General features: G+C 36.6%; 1 protein-coding gene across 1 annotated transcript in view; it reads right to left on the bottom strand.

The window, feature by feature from the left end:
- The window catches only part of LOC125678927 (hemicentin-2-like), a 136,008-nt gene that overhangs the window by 67,268 nt on the left and 51,293 nt on the right, over positions 1 to 17,447 (bottom strand). The window contains exon 7 of the mRNA XM_056145654.1: positions 1,842 to 2,114. Within this exon, the coding sequence (XP_056001629.1) occupies positions 1,842 to 2,114 (273 nt within the window). The remainder of the gene's footprint in view (positions 1 to 1,841; positions 2,115 to 17,447) is intronic.

The raw sequence follows: 17,447 nt of genomic DNA, 5'->3' as shown, positions 1-17,447 counted from the left end.
TCCAAGGTCAAGGTTACAGGGTAAAAAATGTTGGTACCCACGGAAAGGTCTTGTCACAAAGAATACTCATGTGAAATATCAAAGCTCTATCACTTACTGTTCAAAAGTTATTAGGAAGGTTAAAGTTTCAGACAGAATTACAGAATGACTGTGGACAGGACAAAAACAATATGCCCCCGGCATAAAAAGACGAAAAATTATAATGACTGATAGATACAAAAATTAAATAATGTTAACAAAATATATTATTATGATTGTCTCTTTATGTATGAATTTGAATGCCTGTGTGAGGATTCTGGCATGCATAGAGTTTTAAACTGAACAATTAATCAAAAGAACAAAATTCTTCAATATTTTAATCATGCAGTTGCTCACAATGATGGATCTACTGGCAGGAAATTGCCATGGAAAACGGCAATATATTTTTTAAACAAAATTTACTGCCAATGATACAAAATACACTTGTGACTGCCGTGGTAATTTGGAGGTAGAGCGTTCGCTCCGCATGGTGAAGGTTGGGGTACAAATCCCAGCCACGACAGACTTGCATTTGTAAGTTAATTGTTAAAACAGGTATACCTGTTTTATAGTGACAGCTAGTTCCAAACGCTCAGCATTAGGTGTGAATGTCATGGTCCTCAGAGATGACCTTATAAAAACATATGTCCTGTATCACAGTAAGTGTGGCACACTAAAGAACCTGAATACCAGTTGTTTGGGGTCTACTAGATATTAATTTCAGCAGATCCCATCATCATCCTTTCATCATTTCTGAAGATCCCTCTCTCTTTCAGACCTGCATGGTTCTAAATTAAAATCTACCTTTGATGTCATTCTATCGAAGCCCTCCATTATTTATAAAGAATAATGAGTTTCAGACAACTACTTAGTAATGTTCTTTTGAGTTAAATTCGAGATTTTATTAACAAGTTCCCTCTAATCCCCCTCTGTCACTATGGAGCTTTAAGAACAAAATGTACATAATTATCAAATTAAAATCCAAAGGCATAGATGGGAGTTGAACTCAAAACATTTCACATGAAAGGCAGAAACTCTATCCATTTTGGCAATGAGGACAAAGACTACCATTGCAAAAATGAAAGAAAACATTTAAGGTGAGCAAGCTCACATACCCCACACTCCAACATTGCTGACAATGCCTCACATAATGAATGGTAATGCTATTTATTACTGCAAGAACAGGACAGATAGGCTCAAAATTCTAAAATCAATTATGGTGGGGATGGATTCCTTTGGGGCCTTTGCTTCATTACTTTTAAGGAATGGATAGGTACTCGGACATTAACCTATACATGTACGTAATACCGATTTGATACCAGAAATGGATTCAGGATCCTCGATTCATCCTAGTTAGTTGATATCCAACAAACTTAATTTTTTGGAAGCCATTTTGATATGGCAGCCAGATAGAAACATCTGAAAATTGAATGGAAAGAAATACTGATGCTAGAAATGAACTGCACTGGACCCAGCTCAACTGATTTTACCTTGATATACTTCTGAATATGGCAGCCATTTTGAAAATGGAGACACAAAAAAAATTATGCAGGAAATGGACTTGGGTCATTAAACTACCCTAGTAATAGAATTCAGTTGAAATCCAAAAACCTTAATTTTTTTCTTCACGTTTCTTGGTAGCCATTTGAAAATTGATTGCACCCCTACTCAGGACCCCCTATCAGTGCACAAAAGAAGAAAATAACAATATAATAATAACAAGAACTGAGCAAAAACAATATGTCTCCAAACTTCATTTGGTAGATTTTAAAACTAAAAGACACCAACAAATCATGCATGGATTTAACAGAAAGAAAACTTGCATTTAACCGCTACATGGATTATTCTGACAGCAGCTGGACCCTTTCCATTATCAGCTGTAACTTTGTAATTCCCGTGATCTAGGCAGTTTGCTGACGATATCTCCAGTGAGCTACTGCTTACATTAGATTCATTCTTTACAGCAGTGTTGTTTTGTACAAACAGCCAGGTGATGGTAGATAACGGATTTCCATCCACATCACATTTTATCTGAAGTCGTCCATGTTCACTGGTGACATATCGTTCACTTATATTTGATGTTATGACATTGCTATCTGAAAAGAAGTTGATACAAAACGCATGCATGGGTGTTGATTTTTTTCTTGAAAGATATTCAAATTAAATAAAAAACTTGCAAGTCTTATTTACAAAATCTTTTACCATGGCAAGTAGAAATTTAGAAAATGGCGACAAGAAATTTGAAAATGGCGACCAGAAATATTTCTTGGTCGCCATTTTGCAACCTGATAGCAGATGTGACTTGGAGCACTGATTTAGTTTTAATTTAGTATCAATAACACTAAAGAAGATGTTATTTAAGGTAGATCTATACTCGGCCTTAAATGGACTTATGTCATGAAAAAAATGCCTTTATAAGATAGATATATATTCCAGTAATTAATAGATAAACATTGAAAAATATATATGCTAACATGCTCTTTTCATTGCTATTGCTTCTCAAAAGTAAGCACCCCATCCATATATAATCAGCATTAATGAAAATGTATTCCTCCTTCTTATCAAGGTCTTCCCTAACAACGGAAGACCTCCTACTGATTGTGATGGTTAAGATTATTCTTTTTTTCTTCTTTTTCCTAGACGCTAACTTTGAAGTTTCATATCTCACTCATTTCTGCATGGATTTTGCTCAAATTTTCAGGGTTTATAAACTTTAAAGAACAATTCTAAAATTATTGAAATTCCCTTCTGTTCATGAGTTATTCCCCATTGAATGAAATTTTAGGGGCTTTGGTTTCCAGACAAAGGCTCCGAGACTGTATAAGCTTGAGCAGAAAATGCATTGAAAATGAAAAGTAGGAGCATTGTAGTTGTGCACATCGTTTTTTGATTACAGCGTTCGAAATGGTGGTTGACAGGGTTAAAAAATTAGGACGCCTAAAGGAGCAAAAAATTACACATATTTTCCTTTATATCTTTTAAACTAAAAAATATTTTGTTAAGACGTGTAGAACAAAAGTTGTGCAAAATGTAAGAGCTTTCTTTTGATATCCCTAAAAAAGGGGCTGGCTCCTTAAATTAGGGATCTGGGGATCTTCAAAGTTTTCGCTTTATAACTCAAAAAAGGTAAATTTTTCGATATGGCTTTCGCTGGAAAAGTTGTTCTTTAACATCTTATTGATCTCATAAACATAATATTTTGCTCGAGTATTGTGTTATATATGAGTAAAAAGCTTGACCCGCAAACAGGTAACCGTATCATTTGGTAGGTGAAGGGGGGGGGGGGAAATATGTGTATAACTTAAATAAACTTGCTTTAATTGATAAATCTGACTTCATGAAATGCTAATATTCTTTTAAAATAAGGTTTTAACGTGATCTATGGTTCCTTTAAAAACCATCTATCGACAACTTTTTTTTTTTTTATTACTTAGTAGCTTTAATATAAACAATCGTTCCAAAGAAAAAAAGAGGAAAAGGTTATCTCTTTTACGATTGTTATTAAACAACGATATATTTAATTGAAGAAACAAACCTTCAAGCATAGAATAACTCAGTCATTAACTACACGCATCTTACATACACCGCGGGGTTTGTTTTTGTTTACAATTATGTAACCGCCTCGAGGAACCATCGCGTGTGAACCAGGGCATGTACACAAAGTAAACATTGTCGTCCTAAATATAACACAGAATGTTATGTTTTTGATCATATTGGATTTTTCGAAGAATTCAGTCTTTCCGGGGATGTATATACTTGTTTATACGTTCCTGGTCATACGTTTGATTTGTTTTAAATTCAAAACTCTAGAGCATTGAGTCAGGCATCAATTTTAAAATCTGTAATTTAATATACAGTTCGTTTCTCAATCATGTCTAATTCAATGTGTGTTTAATATCGGAGATTCATCGCTGCTGGCATGGACTAGCGATCTGTGATTTCACACTACTTTAACTGAATACACAAGCTTTACTCAAATTCTTCGTTGTGAAAAAGAAAATGGATACGTTTTACAAACATAACGAATTATTTCTGAACATGTTTTGAAATCAATAGTTTATAATCATGATTAAACCAAATCTAAACATGCGTATAGAATATTCAGAAACCCATGGCCGACCAGTCTCATTTCAAATGATTTGTTGTTTTATTGTTTAAAACCAATGACTTTGATTAAACATTGATTTAGAACTCCTGGTCCAAATTATGTAACTTCGGCATGTGCCCCTGGTGTGAAATTCATACGCGACTTCTGTGCGCACTGTGTACATAATATACCTAGTATTTACGCAGATATAGATATTAAAGTTTAATAAAATATTGAAGATTTGAGAGCAATTTATTTGATTTGTATGTATAAATAATTCAAACTCGATGAATTATTCTCTTCAGTCTGAATATTATGTTATCATAATTTTGTTGTATGATAAAATATTGGTAACAGCAATAAACCTTTTTGTATAAGTCTTGAGCCATAAATTTCATAAATTTAAATAGTAATTTTTTCTTCATTATTGGGACTGAAAAGTTAAATGCTGAAAGAATTTAATCCCACATACACGCGCGCCTCAAAAGACTGATTCGTGGAATGAGATCATGCACGCATGTACTTGAGTAGTATAAATTTATTAAACACCTAACAATAAAAATTTATAGTACACCTTCATAGATTCATTTCAAGATATATATTAAATTCTCAAACTTTATTTCATAATTACATACGAGAAGTCAGAATCGCCAGCGTAGCCAAACTACTTATATCGTTACAGTACTTATCTTCCTGTCACAGTTGATTATTTTCTTTCTAAAAACTTAACTTGTATTCGTCTTTTGTAAAATCACTGGATAAGTATTTCAAATAATTTTTCCCGGGGTGATGTTACGTATAACATATCAAGAGGGAAAGAAGGCGAAAGTTAGATCCCACACACACATACTCATGTGCGGTTCCTGTATCAAATGTCATTTAATTTTAAAAATACACCGTAAGCTCATTCTTCAAATAAAGATTATTAATGACCATAACATGAATATTCTTGATGTAAGGTCATTTGCACCATTTCTAAAAGGTCTAAAAATTAAAAATTGATTAGAGTCTTAATATATCTTACTAATGGCAATTTTTTTAAATTAATACTGATAAAAAGTTTCCATATGATCAAAGAATATGTCCTGGCCTTGACCCATAGTCACATTGTCAAGTTCACTTTTTAGAAAAAGTAATGAAGAAACATTTAGATTTCATACTTACAACAGATTTTCATGTTAACTTAGGCTGCATTAGGACCTGACACAAGGACATATGGTCAAGTTCAAGGTTTTTATGTCACACAGCTCCCACGGAAGACCTCTCGTTGCTTTGCAACGAGCTTTGCTCTAGTTTTTCTTTTATAATTATTATTTTTCCAAACAAATGGGCTGTAATAATTAAGCAACATATACTATATACTCATTATTAATGATATATGTAATCATTTATTTCAATAAATTTGAATAACTTTTTTCATAATTTAATGTGCACTTTGTGAGCTCAAACCTGTTAAAAGAAATACTGCTGAAAATACCATTTGATGTCAATATTGGTCTTTTTTCCCAATTTTTATGGACTAAACCTTGAATAAATTGTTTTAAATTTGCAGATTAATTATCTCAGAAAAAGGATTTGTGTAAGAAAATCATATGTTGACATATCATTTTAATAACTATAAGCTCTACAACAAGTACCCCCCCCCCCCCCCCCCCCCCCAAATCTTGAATTATACATTATCATATTTTCATACGACATGTGATATTTGAGTATATATTTACAACCTTGGATAATAATCTGAACTATGTCAAACTATAAGTATTATAAGATAAATGTGGTTTGCAATTAGATTTTACATTTTATCTGAAAACAAATCATTCTAGAGAAGGCTATATATGTACACAATGTGAATGTAAAACGAAAGTAACAAACTGAATTTTGATGGTTTTGCTTATAAGATTAATGCATATTTGTAATGTGTGTTATATCTTTTATCCTGAGATAAAGTTTTATATGAATATATACTGGTCATGGAATCACTTACATGCGTACATATATACACCTGCACTTACGCCGATCAAAGTGGATGCAATGTCAATAAGGAACTAATCGCGTTATACAGATACCGCCCCCATAATTTTGAAAAAAAGGAGAGGGGATGAGGAAAAAATTACAAAAACAAATTATTTGCAGCTGTTCTTTGAAGCTTGCGTCTATATCTGCAACATTGCCGAGCAGCGAATACAACTACGTTATCCGTGGTCACTGGAGTAGCGAAGTGTGAACTTTTATTTTTACATAAGCTTACCATGTATTTGTTCATGATAATTTGGATTCAACAGCTGCATAGTTTTGAATTAGCAATTATTACGCTCGAGAATTTTTCACTCATATGGAGACGTACATCACCATTGCCGGTGGAGGGCTGCAAAAGTTAGGCCTATGCTCGACACTGACAACCTTTGAGTAGGGATCTTTAGCATGCCACACCTGCTGTGACACGTACAGGGTCTCGGTTTTTGCAGTCTCATCCGAAGGACCGCCCTGTTTAGTCGCCTCTTACAACAAGCATGGCCGGGGTACTGAGGACCTATTTTAACCCGGATCCACACAAAAGAAATATTATTATTATTATTATGATGCTGGTGGAAATATGAATTGGTCCCCCCTTTTCCATCCGTCTCCCCAACTTTCTGATGCCTGTAATTCCATAAGTTGAACATGGATCATTGTAAAACTTTTACATATATGAATAGTCAATGTACCTCACGGACATGTACAATGCAATTGACATGCCCTCATCCACCAAAATGTTGTCTGCATGTTCTCCAACCAATTTTTTTCTGAAGCTTGAATCATCTTTACCCCCTCCCCTTTTTTTAAATACAAAATTTGACCGCAACTGATAATAACGCCCTGGAAGGAATCGATATCGGACATTCATATCGCCATGTAAAAATCAAACCGATATTTTTAAAATACCACATTTCGGAAAATGGACGCGTGGTTCTGCATTTACATTTGATTGTGACATAGGCCGAGTATAGGTCTACTTTAAGTGTTTTACAAATAAACACTATATACAGTGGAGCCTCGGTAATCCGGACGCTTCACCTTCCGGACGATTTTTCTAGGGAACAGAATTTTTATACATTATTTTGCATCATTAATCTGGAAATTCGCGTTCCGGATCCGGACGGTCATTTTTTACTACAAAACGTTATAATGCATTGAAAATTGTACCGTTAATCCGGACGGTAATTTTGTTTAGGGAAGGTCTGTGTCGGACAATTTTAGCAAGGCGTAAATTATAAAGAAAACAAGCCAAACTGTCTAATTGAAGCGATTACCTGTACCCTGTCAACACCTCCCTATAATTAGGTGGTGTGTGATGATATGTCAGTTAGATAGCACGTGCCGATCGAGACATTGTATTGCCAATTTTCGTACATAAGATCTTTATTGCGTGTAGTGCTGAATTTTATATATAAATCTGGAGCATATATTATTCTATAGTCTAATAGTATTAATAAATTAAACATCATGCCGTAATGATAATTTTTTTTAAATGCTACACATATCAATTGTACTGATTCGTAAATTGATTATCGGCTTATGCAAATCTAAAGAGTGTAGATTATACTTCTAGATTCTGGATTTTATATTGTTGATTGGCGTGAAATATACATGTATGTTCATGCACATGTATATGTAGTAAGTTTTTAACGTTTAGAATGTCACGCATGTAGAATGTACCTATGTACGATTGATTCTTGTTACGATGTTGTAGAGCTTCATTGCTTTCGAATTTTTAAACTCTGGGTAGAAGTGTGAAAATTACCATTTTAAGGAAAATGACAATTAAATTTTGTATGTACCCATAATGTTTGTTTCACCTGAGTTTTGTTCCGTTATTATCGCATCATGAAAATAATAGATGCTCGTGGCTAGATCAAAGCAGTAGTCAGTCTTGATATTACGAACTTAAATGATTTTTGTTCTCCCGATATTGTCTTGGATAATTATAGAACAAGAAATCTAAACTCTGGCAGATTGAATTTTGGTTAAAGAATGTTGTCAACTGACATGATAATCACGAAATTTTTATATAAATTTTGGACGATGAAGATTGTTTTAACAGACCGCCGAACCCGTGAATCGTGACAGGTGGAAATTACAGGCCTCTTTAAGAAGTAAAAGTGTGATGAAATGTTTGAAGTGTAAATGATTATGTTAGTTACTAATGATTAATTTATTTATAGTTACATAAAGTGTTTCATTATTTGTTTTAGTGCATACGGTACACATGCAGTTTTGTATATTTATTTGTAGGGTTCATCTATACGTACAATGTAAGCACAGACAAATACACTGAACAGTACATTAAATTTTAGTGCTTTGAAATACATGTAAATGTTAACATCATCATATTAATTTATTTACTAATGCAAATGGTCAAATCCAATGATAGAATGTGTTTAACTCACTATGCATCAATAAAGTAGGCACATCTTGGTTACTTATGTAAAGATAGAAAATATGCGATTCAATTATCCGGACACTTCATTTATCCGGACGATTTTGCTGGGAACCAAAGTGTCCGGATTAACGAGGCTCCACTGTAGTAAGTTTCATGGCCCTCGTCTAGGGGTCAGAACCCCTACCACAGGGATCATAAAATTTACAAGTTTGGTAGAGGCCTTTCTGCTCTACATCACCACACATTTAGTTTTTCTTAAACATGTGTAGTTCTAGAGAAGATTTTTGAAAATTGGTCAATTTTGGGCAGTTTTTGCCTGTCCCTAAGGCCCCAGGGGTGCAGGAATCCTGAAATTTACAGTTTATGTCCCCCTTGTCTCAAAGATGCTTCATACCAAATTTGAAAAGAATCGGAATATTATATAGTTATAATGAAAAAGTTGAAAATGTTCTATTGTTCACACATTTAATAACTGACCATTTTGGTCTCACCCTGACACCAAAACCCCTACCCCTAGGTTCATGAAATTTACAATGTTAGTAAAGGACTATCTGCTCCTTCTAAATATCCATTTAGTTTCAATTAACAGACCCTGAAGCGTGCTACTACACCACCAAAGCGTTTCGTTTCGTTCCGTGCAAACCGTTCAGCGTTTCATGCAGACCATTCACCGTTCCGTGCAAATCGTTTCGTGCAAGAATCGTTCCGTGCAGGATCAAGCCACGCCCATAAAAACATGCAGATCGTTCAAACCACGCCCTTAGAAACATACAGACCGTGCAAGTCATTTCGGCATGGGATGTAGGACAGGTAAACATTGTTGGGAATTTGACCAATTATTTCAAAATGCTTCTAAGATGGGCTTTCGGCAGTAAAAATCTGCAAATAATCGAAAGAAAACAATTTTAGGCAGAGCAAAATCCCATATACCATTTTCTCACCCTTGGTTAGAGTTTCTAGCAAGTGCAGAGACATGTATATCTCTCCCCTCGTTATCTTTTTTTTTTTTTTTTTTTTTTGTATATAGGAATAATTCATTTGTCTTGTTACATTTGTATGATCAAGTTTCTCTCTTTAAATAAAAATATTTTCATCAAAATCGTTTATCAAAACTAATATCTGCATAATGCAAAGACCGACCTGTGTATAACTTGTATATTCTACGCAAATTCCAAGGTCCTTTTTTTTCACAATAGAGGTCAGCTAATCCGAGTATTTGAAATTAACATTACTACAGAAGATGTGAAAATCGGCGGGGCAATTGAAATGTGACAAAAGAGGTGTTCATATCTTTTGTCTTTCAAAAATGAATGCAGTTTTCTACAGGTTTAGAATTGAGGCAAATGCAACAATCTCATTAAAATTGGATGTTAGATCCGCTCGCATATTAGTTGATCATTACTGTAGTTAGTCATTATTTGTTTTATTTATTCATTTATATGATTTATTTCTCAATCTATTTCAATCATATTTTGATTGTTTCTTTTTCAGGGCTCGAAATTAACATATGCCCGTCAGTCTGTGACTGGTTAAAAGTCTGGCGGACTGACTGACATTTGTTTTAGTCAGTCCGATGGGACTGGTCGATTTTCTAAAACATCATTTTGGAAAAACATACTTATGGAATCTTAAACACATATTTGGCATTACTATGTATAGATACCAGATGAACCAGATTAGTAAATAGAAATCTCACATAAGTGTTACAATATTGTCTGAGACATATCAAGTTAAATTCCGTTATTTCATTTTAATAATATAGATTATTTGATGCTATATACAAATAATCCCAGTTAATTGACTAGATATTTGTATATCGGTTTTGTATCCAGTTTGAGAAACATTTGTGGTACAACTTGTCTAATCTCTTAACCGGAAGTCTCTACCGTACAAGTTAACAACCCATTACTACTTCCTGTAACATTTACCCGCCACTGTCAAATGTGGCACCAGCCATCAATTGTTGAAAATTGTCAGAAATCCGCTATCATCCTTCATCACACACCCTACAACAGCTACTACAAAGCGCTAAATCCAGGGCCAGCTCACCAGACGACGAATATCCCTACCTAGGTGCAAAGGAAGACTGAATAAGCCAGGCTGGGAATTCCACCCAAGCACATGTGTCTGCTATAAAAATTTGTGTAGCAGCATAGACAATTTTCCCCCGGAGATTAAACCTATTGAGAGCCATAATCAAGCATAGGCACCTGGACATCAGGAGGTTAACAGCCATGCTTGCTGTATTCTATAATGCATCAGCATGCATAGACGAGTTCCCCGGAGATGAAACTGGTGAGAGCCGAATTCAGGTATTGGATATGGGCATCCAGCTTACGGTTACCTAGCAGCCAAGGCAAGCAAATATTCCCATAGGAACCTGGGTGCAACAGTTTTCACCTGCTTACCTCGCAGCAAAGTTAGGCAAGTATTACTATGCAGATACTTCTTGCAAACCAAATATAATTTATATCTGCAAATCAACTGTTCTACAAATGCCTGAAATGGCTGTTAGTAATTCATATGGTATAGGGCCTAAATATTATAGTCATGTCTGTTTAAACTCCATTTCGTATATTTATATGTTTAATTCCCCCTTCTTTTTCTATTGTAACACAAGCACCGGTAATGTAATAAGTTACCACCGTTTCACTCACAATTGCAGATATATACCCTTTACTTTCCCATCACTTTGTAGTAACTCTGTATACAGCAGCATGCTTATTGGCTCACTTGTTGGTATCAGCCAATTGTTATTCCATTACTACGTAACCTCTACATTGAGGAAATCCACTACCCAATTCTGCCATTTGGTAAAGTCTATATCAGGCAACATGTTTATCACAAACCACTTTCTAGTTCTGTGGTTGGTTCATATCCTATCACAACACATAAGTTTAAAGTAATATACCCAGTTGGTAGTGGAGGAAGATTGGCATAAATTCCAGTTACCCATACTGCACTTGTAGGTCCTATTATTTAATACCAGCTTTTATATATATATATATATTGGTTACCAATAGCCATGCATCATCAAAAAAAAAAAAAAAAAAAAATCTAGGTCTAAGGCAGTTGCTCTGCTTGGCAATAGTAACGATGGTTTGCACGGGTGTACGAACTATTACATAAGTCTTGTATACCTGCTTTTATCTATACTTTTCGGCTAGACCAAAGAACTTTTATTACACATACCCAATAGTTCAGGTTGTGTAAGCGTTAACCTCATTTACCCCCATTTAGTCATAGGGTGCAGAGCACCCCAAACACAGCAAATTTTCACCACGCAAGCAGTTTCGTTGTCATTCTACTCACTGTCATATCCACCATCTGACAGTCTAGGATCCTGCCAGTAGAATCGGTTTTGTCATACCAGATACATGCAGCTACTTGCATCTGCACCATATTTTGTTTATTTTAACCCAGTCCATCTCCCCTCAGGTCTAGTCAAAACTGTCAGTTTTTCAACCATGTTTGAGCACAACAACACCATGGAAGCCTCCAAATTTTTTACGTCTTCCACACACCCTGCGCTAGGGTCGCTCACTGTGGGTCAGGTACCACAGATTAACTTGTTCCCAAAACCAGGGCGGTAGCAAGAGTGGGCTCTTTAATGTGCTGACCATGTTGCAATATCAATAGTCATGTCCAACGAACGCTATACTCGTTGCTCAACGTCAACTTTTGTCAATTTTTTACACCCCAGGTTGGTGGGGGCGGGCTTCTCCTTCCGGTTGTAACGAGTACTCTACCACAACCAATTCTTTTCTCCCAATTTATCGGTCATATGGCCATGTTGGTCTCGCCTTCACAGGTACTCGAACCCATTTGTTATATAATCATACATGTACAATATGGCCAAAAGGTCATCTGTATCGGCAATTCCTATCTCCGGTTAGGTTCCTTTTCACCTTTAAGCATACTGGGAGTGAATGGTTTCACTTGGCCATGCAAACCCCGTGGATTCATCGTGGGGGTGATACTAGGAGTTGGGGAAACCATGCCCGGTTTAAGCCAAAAATCCAGCACATCCTGAGTATTACAGGGCACTGCTACGTTAGTCTTTTGCAGACAATGTTTAAAACCAGTACATCCGAGACACTTGTCTCACCACATCGGGGTTGTCGGGTATCACATACACACCTGTCAACTTTTGGTTCAGGTCCTATCAATCCGTAACTTTGGCTATGGTACATCACACCGCAAGATATACGTCGGAGCATTCAGTCACCCCCTTGGTAATTTCATTCATATGTTGCAGTGGGGCCTACCCAGCAGTCAATTCCATAGACACTACAGCCCCTATGTTCTAGTCCATCTCGCACTCCAAGCAACCTACACTTATACTTCCAGATTGTTTTAATGTAAACCATTACATCTAGGGGGGGGGGGGGGGGGGGGGGGGGGGGGGGGGGGGGGGGGGGGGTCAACTTGCTTTCGCTTAAGCAGTGTCTCCTGTACAGAGTTGGTCAACGTGTTTTTCCCCTTTTTGTGTTGGTTTGCAGTGATTTTTACATGTAGCATGTCTGGGTTGGATCAGAATTCACACACGTATGCTTCTGCCATCCCATTTGTCATAGTTTTTCTTGTTCACATCCACGTAGGATATCATATTACCAAGGTGTAATCCAGCACTCTTTCTGTGCCATGCCCAATAAAAATTCCTACGTCCTTAGCAAATGCAATTTATGATGAAAAGGTTAGAATAGTATTCAGTTTTCAAGTTATCACTAAGTGGGTCGACTTTTGGACAAATTGCCAAAAACATGGTAAATTAAGTGTTCCCTGTCCAGAGTTGGTCAGTTTTCCCCCCATTTGGAAGACTAGATTTCTCCTTTATGAAAGCAATCTCCCATTGGTGCCAACAAAATTTGTCACTGGGTCGGCTCGGAATTTACACCTGTATAAGTGCAGGTCATTCAGACTCATGTCAGATTTTCCTTGTTCATGTAGTTGTATCGGAAATTAACATTCCCTGTCCAGAGTTGGTCAGTTTTTCACCATTTGGAAGACTAGTTTTCTCATTGGTGTCAAACAATTTGGTACACGTGGCATGTCTGGGTCGGCTCAGAATTCACAACTGTTGAAGTGCAGGTCTTTCTGACGCGATCGTGTCGGAGATTTTCCTGGTTCATGTAGTGATATTGGAAATTAACATTCCCTGTCCATAGTTGGTCAGTTTTTTCACCATTTGGGAGACTAGATTTCCTCTTTTTAAAAGCAATCTTTCATTGGGACCAACAAAAATTGGTACCCGTGGCATGTCTGGGTCGGCTCAGAATTTCCCACTGTTTAAGTGCAGGTGTTTCAGACTCGTGTCGGAGATTTACCTTGTTCAGGTAGTGATATGGGAAATTAACATTCCCTGTCCAGAGTTGGTCAGTTTTTTCCCCATTTGGGAGACTAGATTTCTTCTTTTTGAAAGCAATCTTTCATTGGGATCGACAAAAATTGGTACACGTGTCATATATGGGTCAGCTCAGAATTTACACCTGTTTAAGTGCAGGTCTTTCAGACTCGTGTCGGGATTTTCCTGGTTCATGTAGTTATATTGGAAATTAACGTTCCCTGTCCAGAGTTGGTCAGTTTCTTCACCATTTGGGAGACTAAATTTCTCCTTTTTGAAAGCAATCTTTCATTGGTGCCGACAAAAATTGGTACATGTGGCATGTCTGGGTTGACTCTGTATTTACACCTGTTTAAGTGCAGGTCTTTCTGACTTGTATCGGAGATTTTCCTTGTGTGTCTGATTTAGTTCTAAGTACATCCCATAATCAAAAGTCATAATCCACGTATTCATCCTGCCATGTCCAATACATTTGGACTTTGTTCAATTTGTCATTGCAAGCCGTAATCACATGCATTTATCTTTGTAAATCAGTCTCGAGTAGTCTCAGATAGCATATTACACCATTCACAACTCCTTGGCGCCTGTGGTGCTCAGTGTGAACCTGTGGCTCTTAAATTCCCCTTGGGGAAATTGATGCAAATAGTTCTTGCCAAAAATTTCTGCCCAATTACCTACAGGAGATGGCCTACATCTATAAGGTGTTTTTGGGTCTAGGGAAATGGCCGAACATTATATCAATGTTTGTGGCGGGTCTGGGGGGCATTTTGGGACATTTCTGGCCTGTGTTTCCCCCCATCTGTCAATCAAGACCGAGGGCATGTGTGGTTTATTGGGTGAAGAATAAACCCTCAGGTGTTTATTGGGGGAAGAATAAACCCTCAGGTGTTAATGTTTATTGGGGGAAGAATAACCCCTCAGGTGTTAATATGTTTATTGGGGAAAGAATACCCCTCGGTAAATTGGGGTCCACGTGTGTCTGCCAGACCGGGGCCCCCTCCACCTCTTTTAACAGGAGGGGAGGCTTTCCTTGGAGTACTCAGTGTCAGCAGTACTATCAACCAGGAAGCAATTCTTTGGGAAACAGGGTAAACAGATATGTCAACCAATGCAACCCCTGTCCACATGTTGTTTTCTATACATGGGACTCCATTGGCACTTGTGCCCAACACAAGGCCCCCGTTTTGCCCGTTATGCACCTTGTGTGTTGGTAGCTCGGTTGTTCCCCCCAGACCTGGGCTTTAGTAAGCAATGCGGCCATTTATCTCCACTTTCCTGTTGTGTGCACAGCTTGTGTTCAGCTGGTTATGTTATCAATAAATGGGTAAATCAAGTTGGTGTTATGGGTTTTGTTTCCACGGTAATGGTTTGAACCCAATATAGTGGAGGGAAGTTTGTGTATATTTCCCCATTGTTTTTGCTATCAAGTGGCTAAGCCACTTCAGCCAAGAGTTTAGATGTTCCTAGGTGGGCATATCGACTGTTCAATTAACATGAACGAAATATGTTTATTTATTTCTGAAAAACTCTGGTGGACTGGTAATTTTTTCTGCGGACTGTGGTTGCAATTATACCCTATTAGTCTGGCTGGGCTGGTGATGTAAAAAGTTAGTTTCAAGACCTGTTTTTGTTTTGTATCATCCCTTCTTATCCAAGGTGACAGGTTCTTATCGACTGCCAAGATGCACCCCCCTCCCGCCCGAGAATATGTTCCAGACTTACAAATTTTAAACACGGCTGGGTCTATTCTTAGAGACACTATTAAGTAAATCAGAAATACTTTCCACACTGCACTTTATTCACCACCAGCTCTGTCAACTTCCTTACACACAAAGTACCTTCTTTCACTGAAGAGTCATTAATTAGGATCTAGAGTTAAGAGTTAAATTATCTCTCTTGTCATATATATCAAATCATAGAAGATATTAACAAAGAGAATTTTTTAAAATCATTTTATCTGTTGTCATACATATATGTTTATTAAAGATCTATCTTTAATAAAAAAGAAAAAATCGGTCTTAGAGAAGAGGCCTAGAATATACAAATTGCACACGCGTTTTAACGGCACTCAGATTGAATGTACAAAAATAGCGATACAGACGCGACTTTTTCAATAAATTTTATAGAGCAATGAATAAATAAAGCTGAATAATAAATATTCCATGACAATACAATTTATGCATCTTTTTAAAAAAAAGAATTCATTTGTTTTCATTGCAACGTGTTCATAATTTATTGATCTAATAAGCAAAAATGAAATTTACCGCGTCGTACATGAGCAATCATTTTAAAATGAATCATTATCATTTCTTTCTCATCCTTTTCTTAATACCTAGAATACTGCCATTATATTGAAACTATTTGAGCCAAATAATACCGGAAAAAAAAATCAAAGCGTGCAGGCCATGCCTACCGTTTCGTGAAAACCGTTCACAAAGTGTGCAAGCCACACCTGCAAAGTGGTCAGCATTTCGTGCAAAGCGTTTCGTGCAAACAATCACCGTTCCGTGCACACCGTTCAGCGTTTCGTGCAAACCGTTCACCGTTCCGTGCAAGAATCGTTTCGTACCGTTCTATGCAAGTGGTGTAGCAATACGCTTCAGGGTCTGTGGTATCTAAGCACTAAAGAAGATGTATTAAGTGTTTTACACATAAACACTGTATATAGTAAGTTTGGTCCCACCCTGGGGTCACTGAACCCCTACTCCGGGGGTCAAAAAATTTACAATTTTGGTAGAAGCTTCGATCTTGCTCATCATTACTATATAATTTTTTTCTCTGCTAGATAAATTTACAATTTTGGTAGAAGCTTCGATCTTGCTCATCATTACTATATAATTTTTTTCTCTGCTAGATGCCCAGGAGCAAAAGAAGATTTTTTAAAAGAAATACATCAATCTTACAGTTTTTACCCCCAAATCAAGGCCCCTTAGGGTGAGGGGTCATGAAATTTACAATTTCCAGTCTCCTTCACCTAAAGATGCTAGCTATATATATACATATCAAATTCGGTCAAGACTGGCCCAGTAGTTTCTGTGAAGAAGCTAGCTGTTAACGCACGGACGACACACAAAGACCAATAGCAATAGGTCACCTGAGTGACTCAGGTGACCCAAAAAGAGTTCTTCGTAAAATCAAATAAACTAAACTTTGTTTTTATATCAAATATAAAAAAAATCTGTTAAAACTCAGCCCATAATAAAGATTCTGATATTGTAAGCTTTACAATACCATATTTGTTACTACTATTTTATCTGAAGCTTTAGGGCCCCATTGGTAAGCACACCCCCTACTTCCGGTGTAAGGGCAGTAACTGCAAAATGAAGGCCATTATTTATGTCTATTTAACATACATATCGACCAGCGTCTTTTTTCTACCCACTGGTACTAGTCATGGGAAAAATAGTGTCAAATTCGAACAAATTGGGAATTTTCTACAAATGTATCGGCAAATGATTTCAACTTAAAGTAAAAAAAAAATATTTCAACTTAAAGAAAAAAAATAAAGAACAAAACAAGAAGTATTCATCTCATTCTAGAATCACTGTAGCTCTACAACACACGCACTGTCATGATCA

The sequence above is a fragment of the Ostrea edulis genome, chromosome 1, assembly GCF_947568905.1.
Source record: "Ostrea edulis chromosome 1, xbOstEdul1.1, whole genome shotgun sequence".
Lineage (NCBI taxonomy): Eukaryota > Metazoa > Mollusca > Bivalvia > Ostreida > Ostreidae > Ostrea > Ostrea edulis.
Note: the sequence above shows the minus strand (reverse complement) of the source record. Positions and strands in the feature narration are given on the sequence as shown.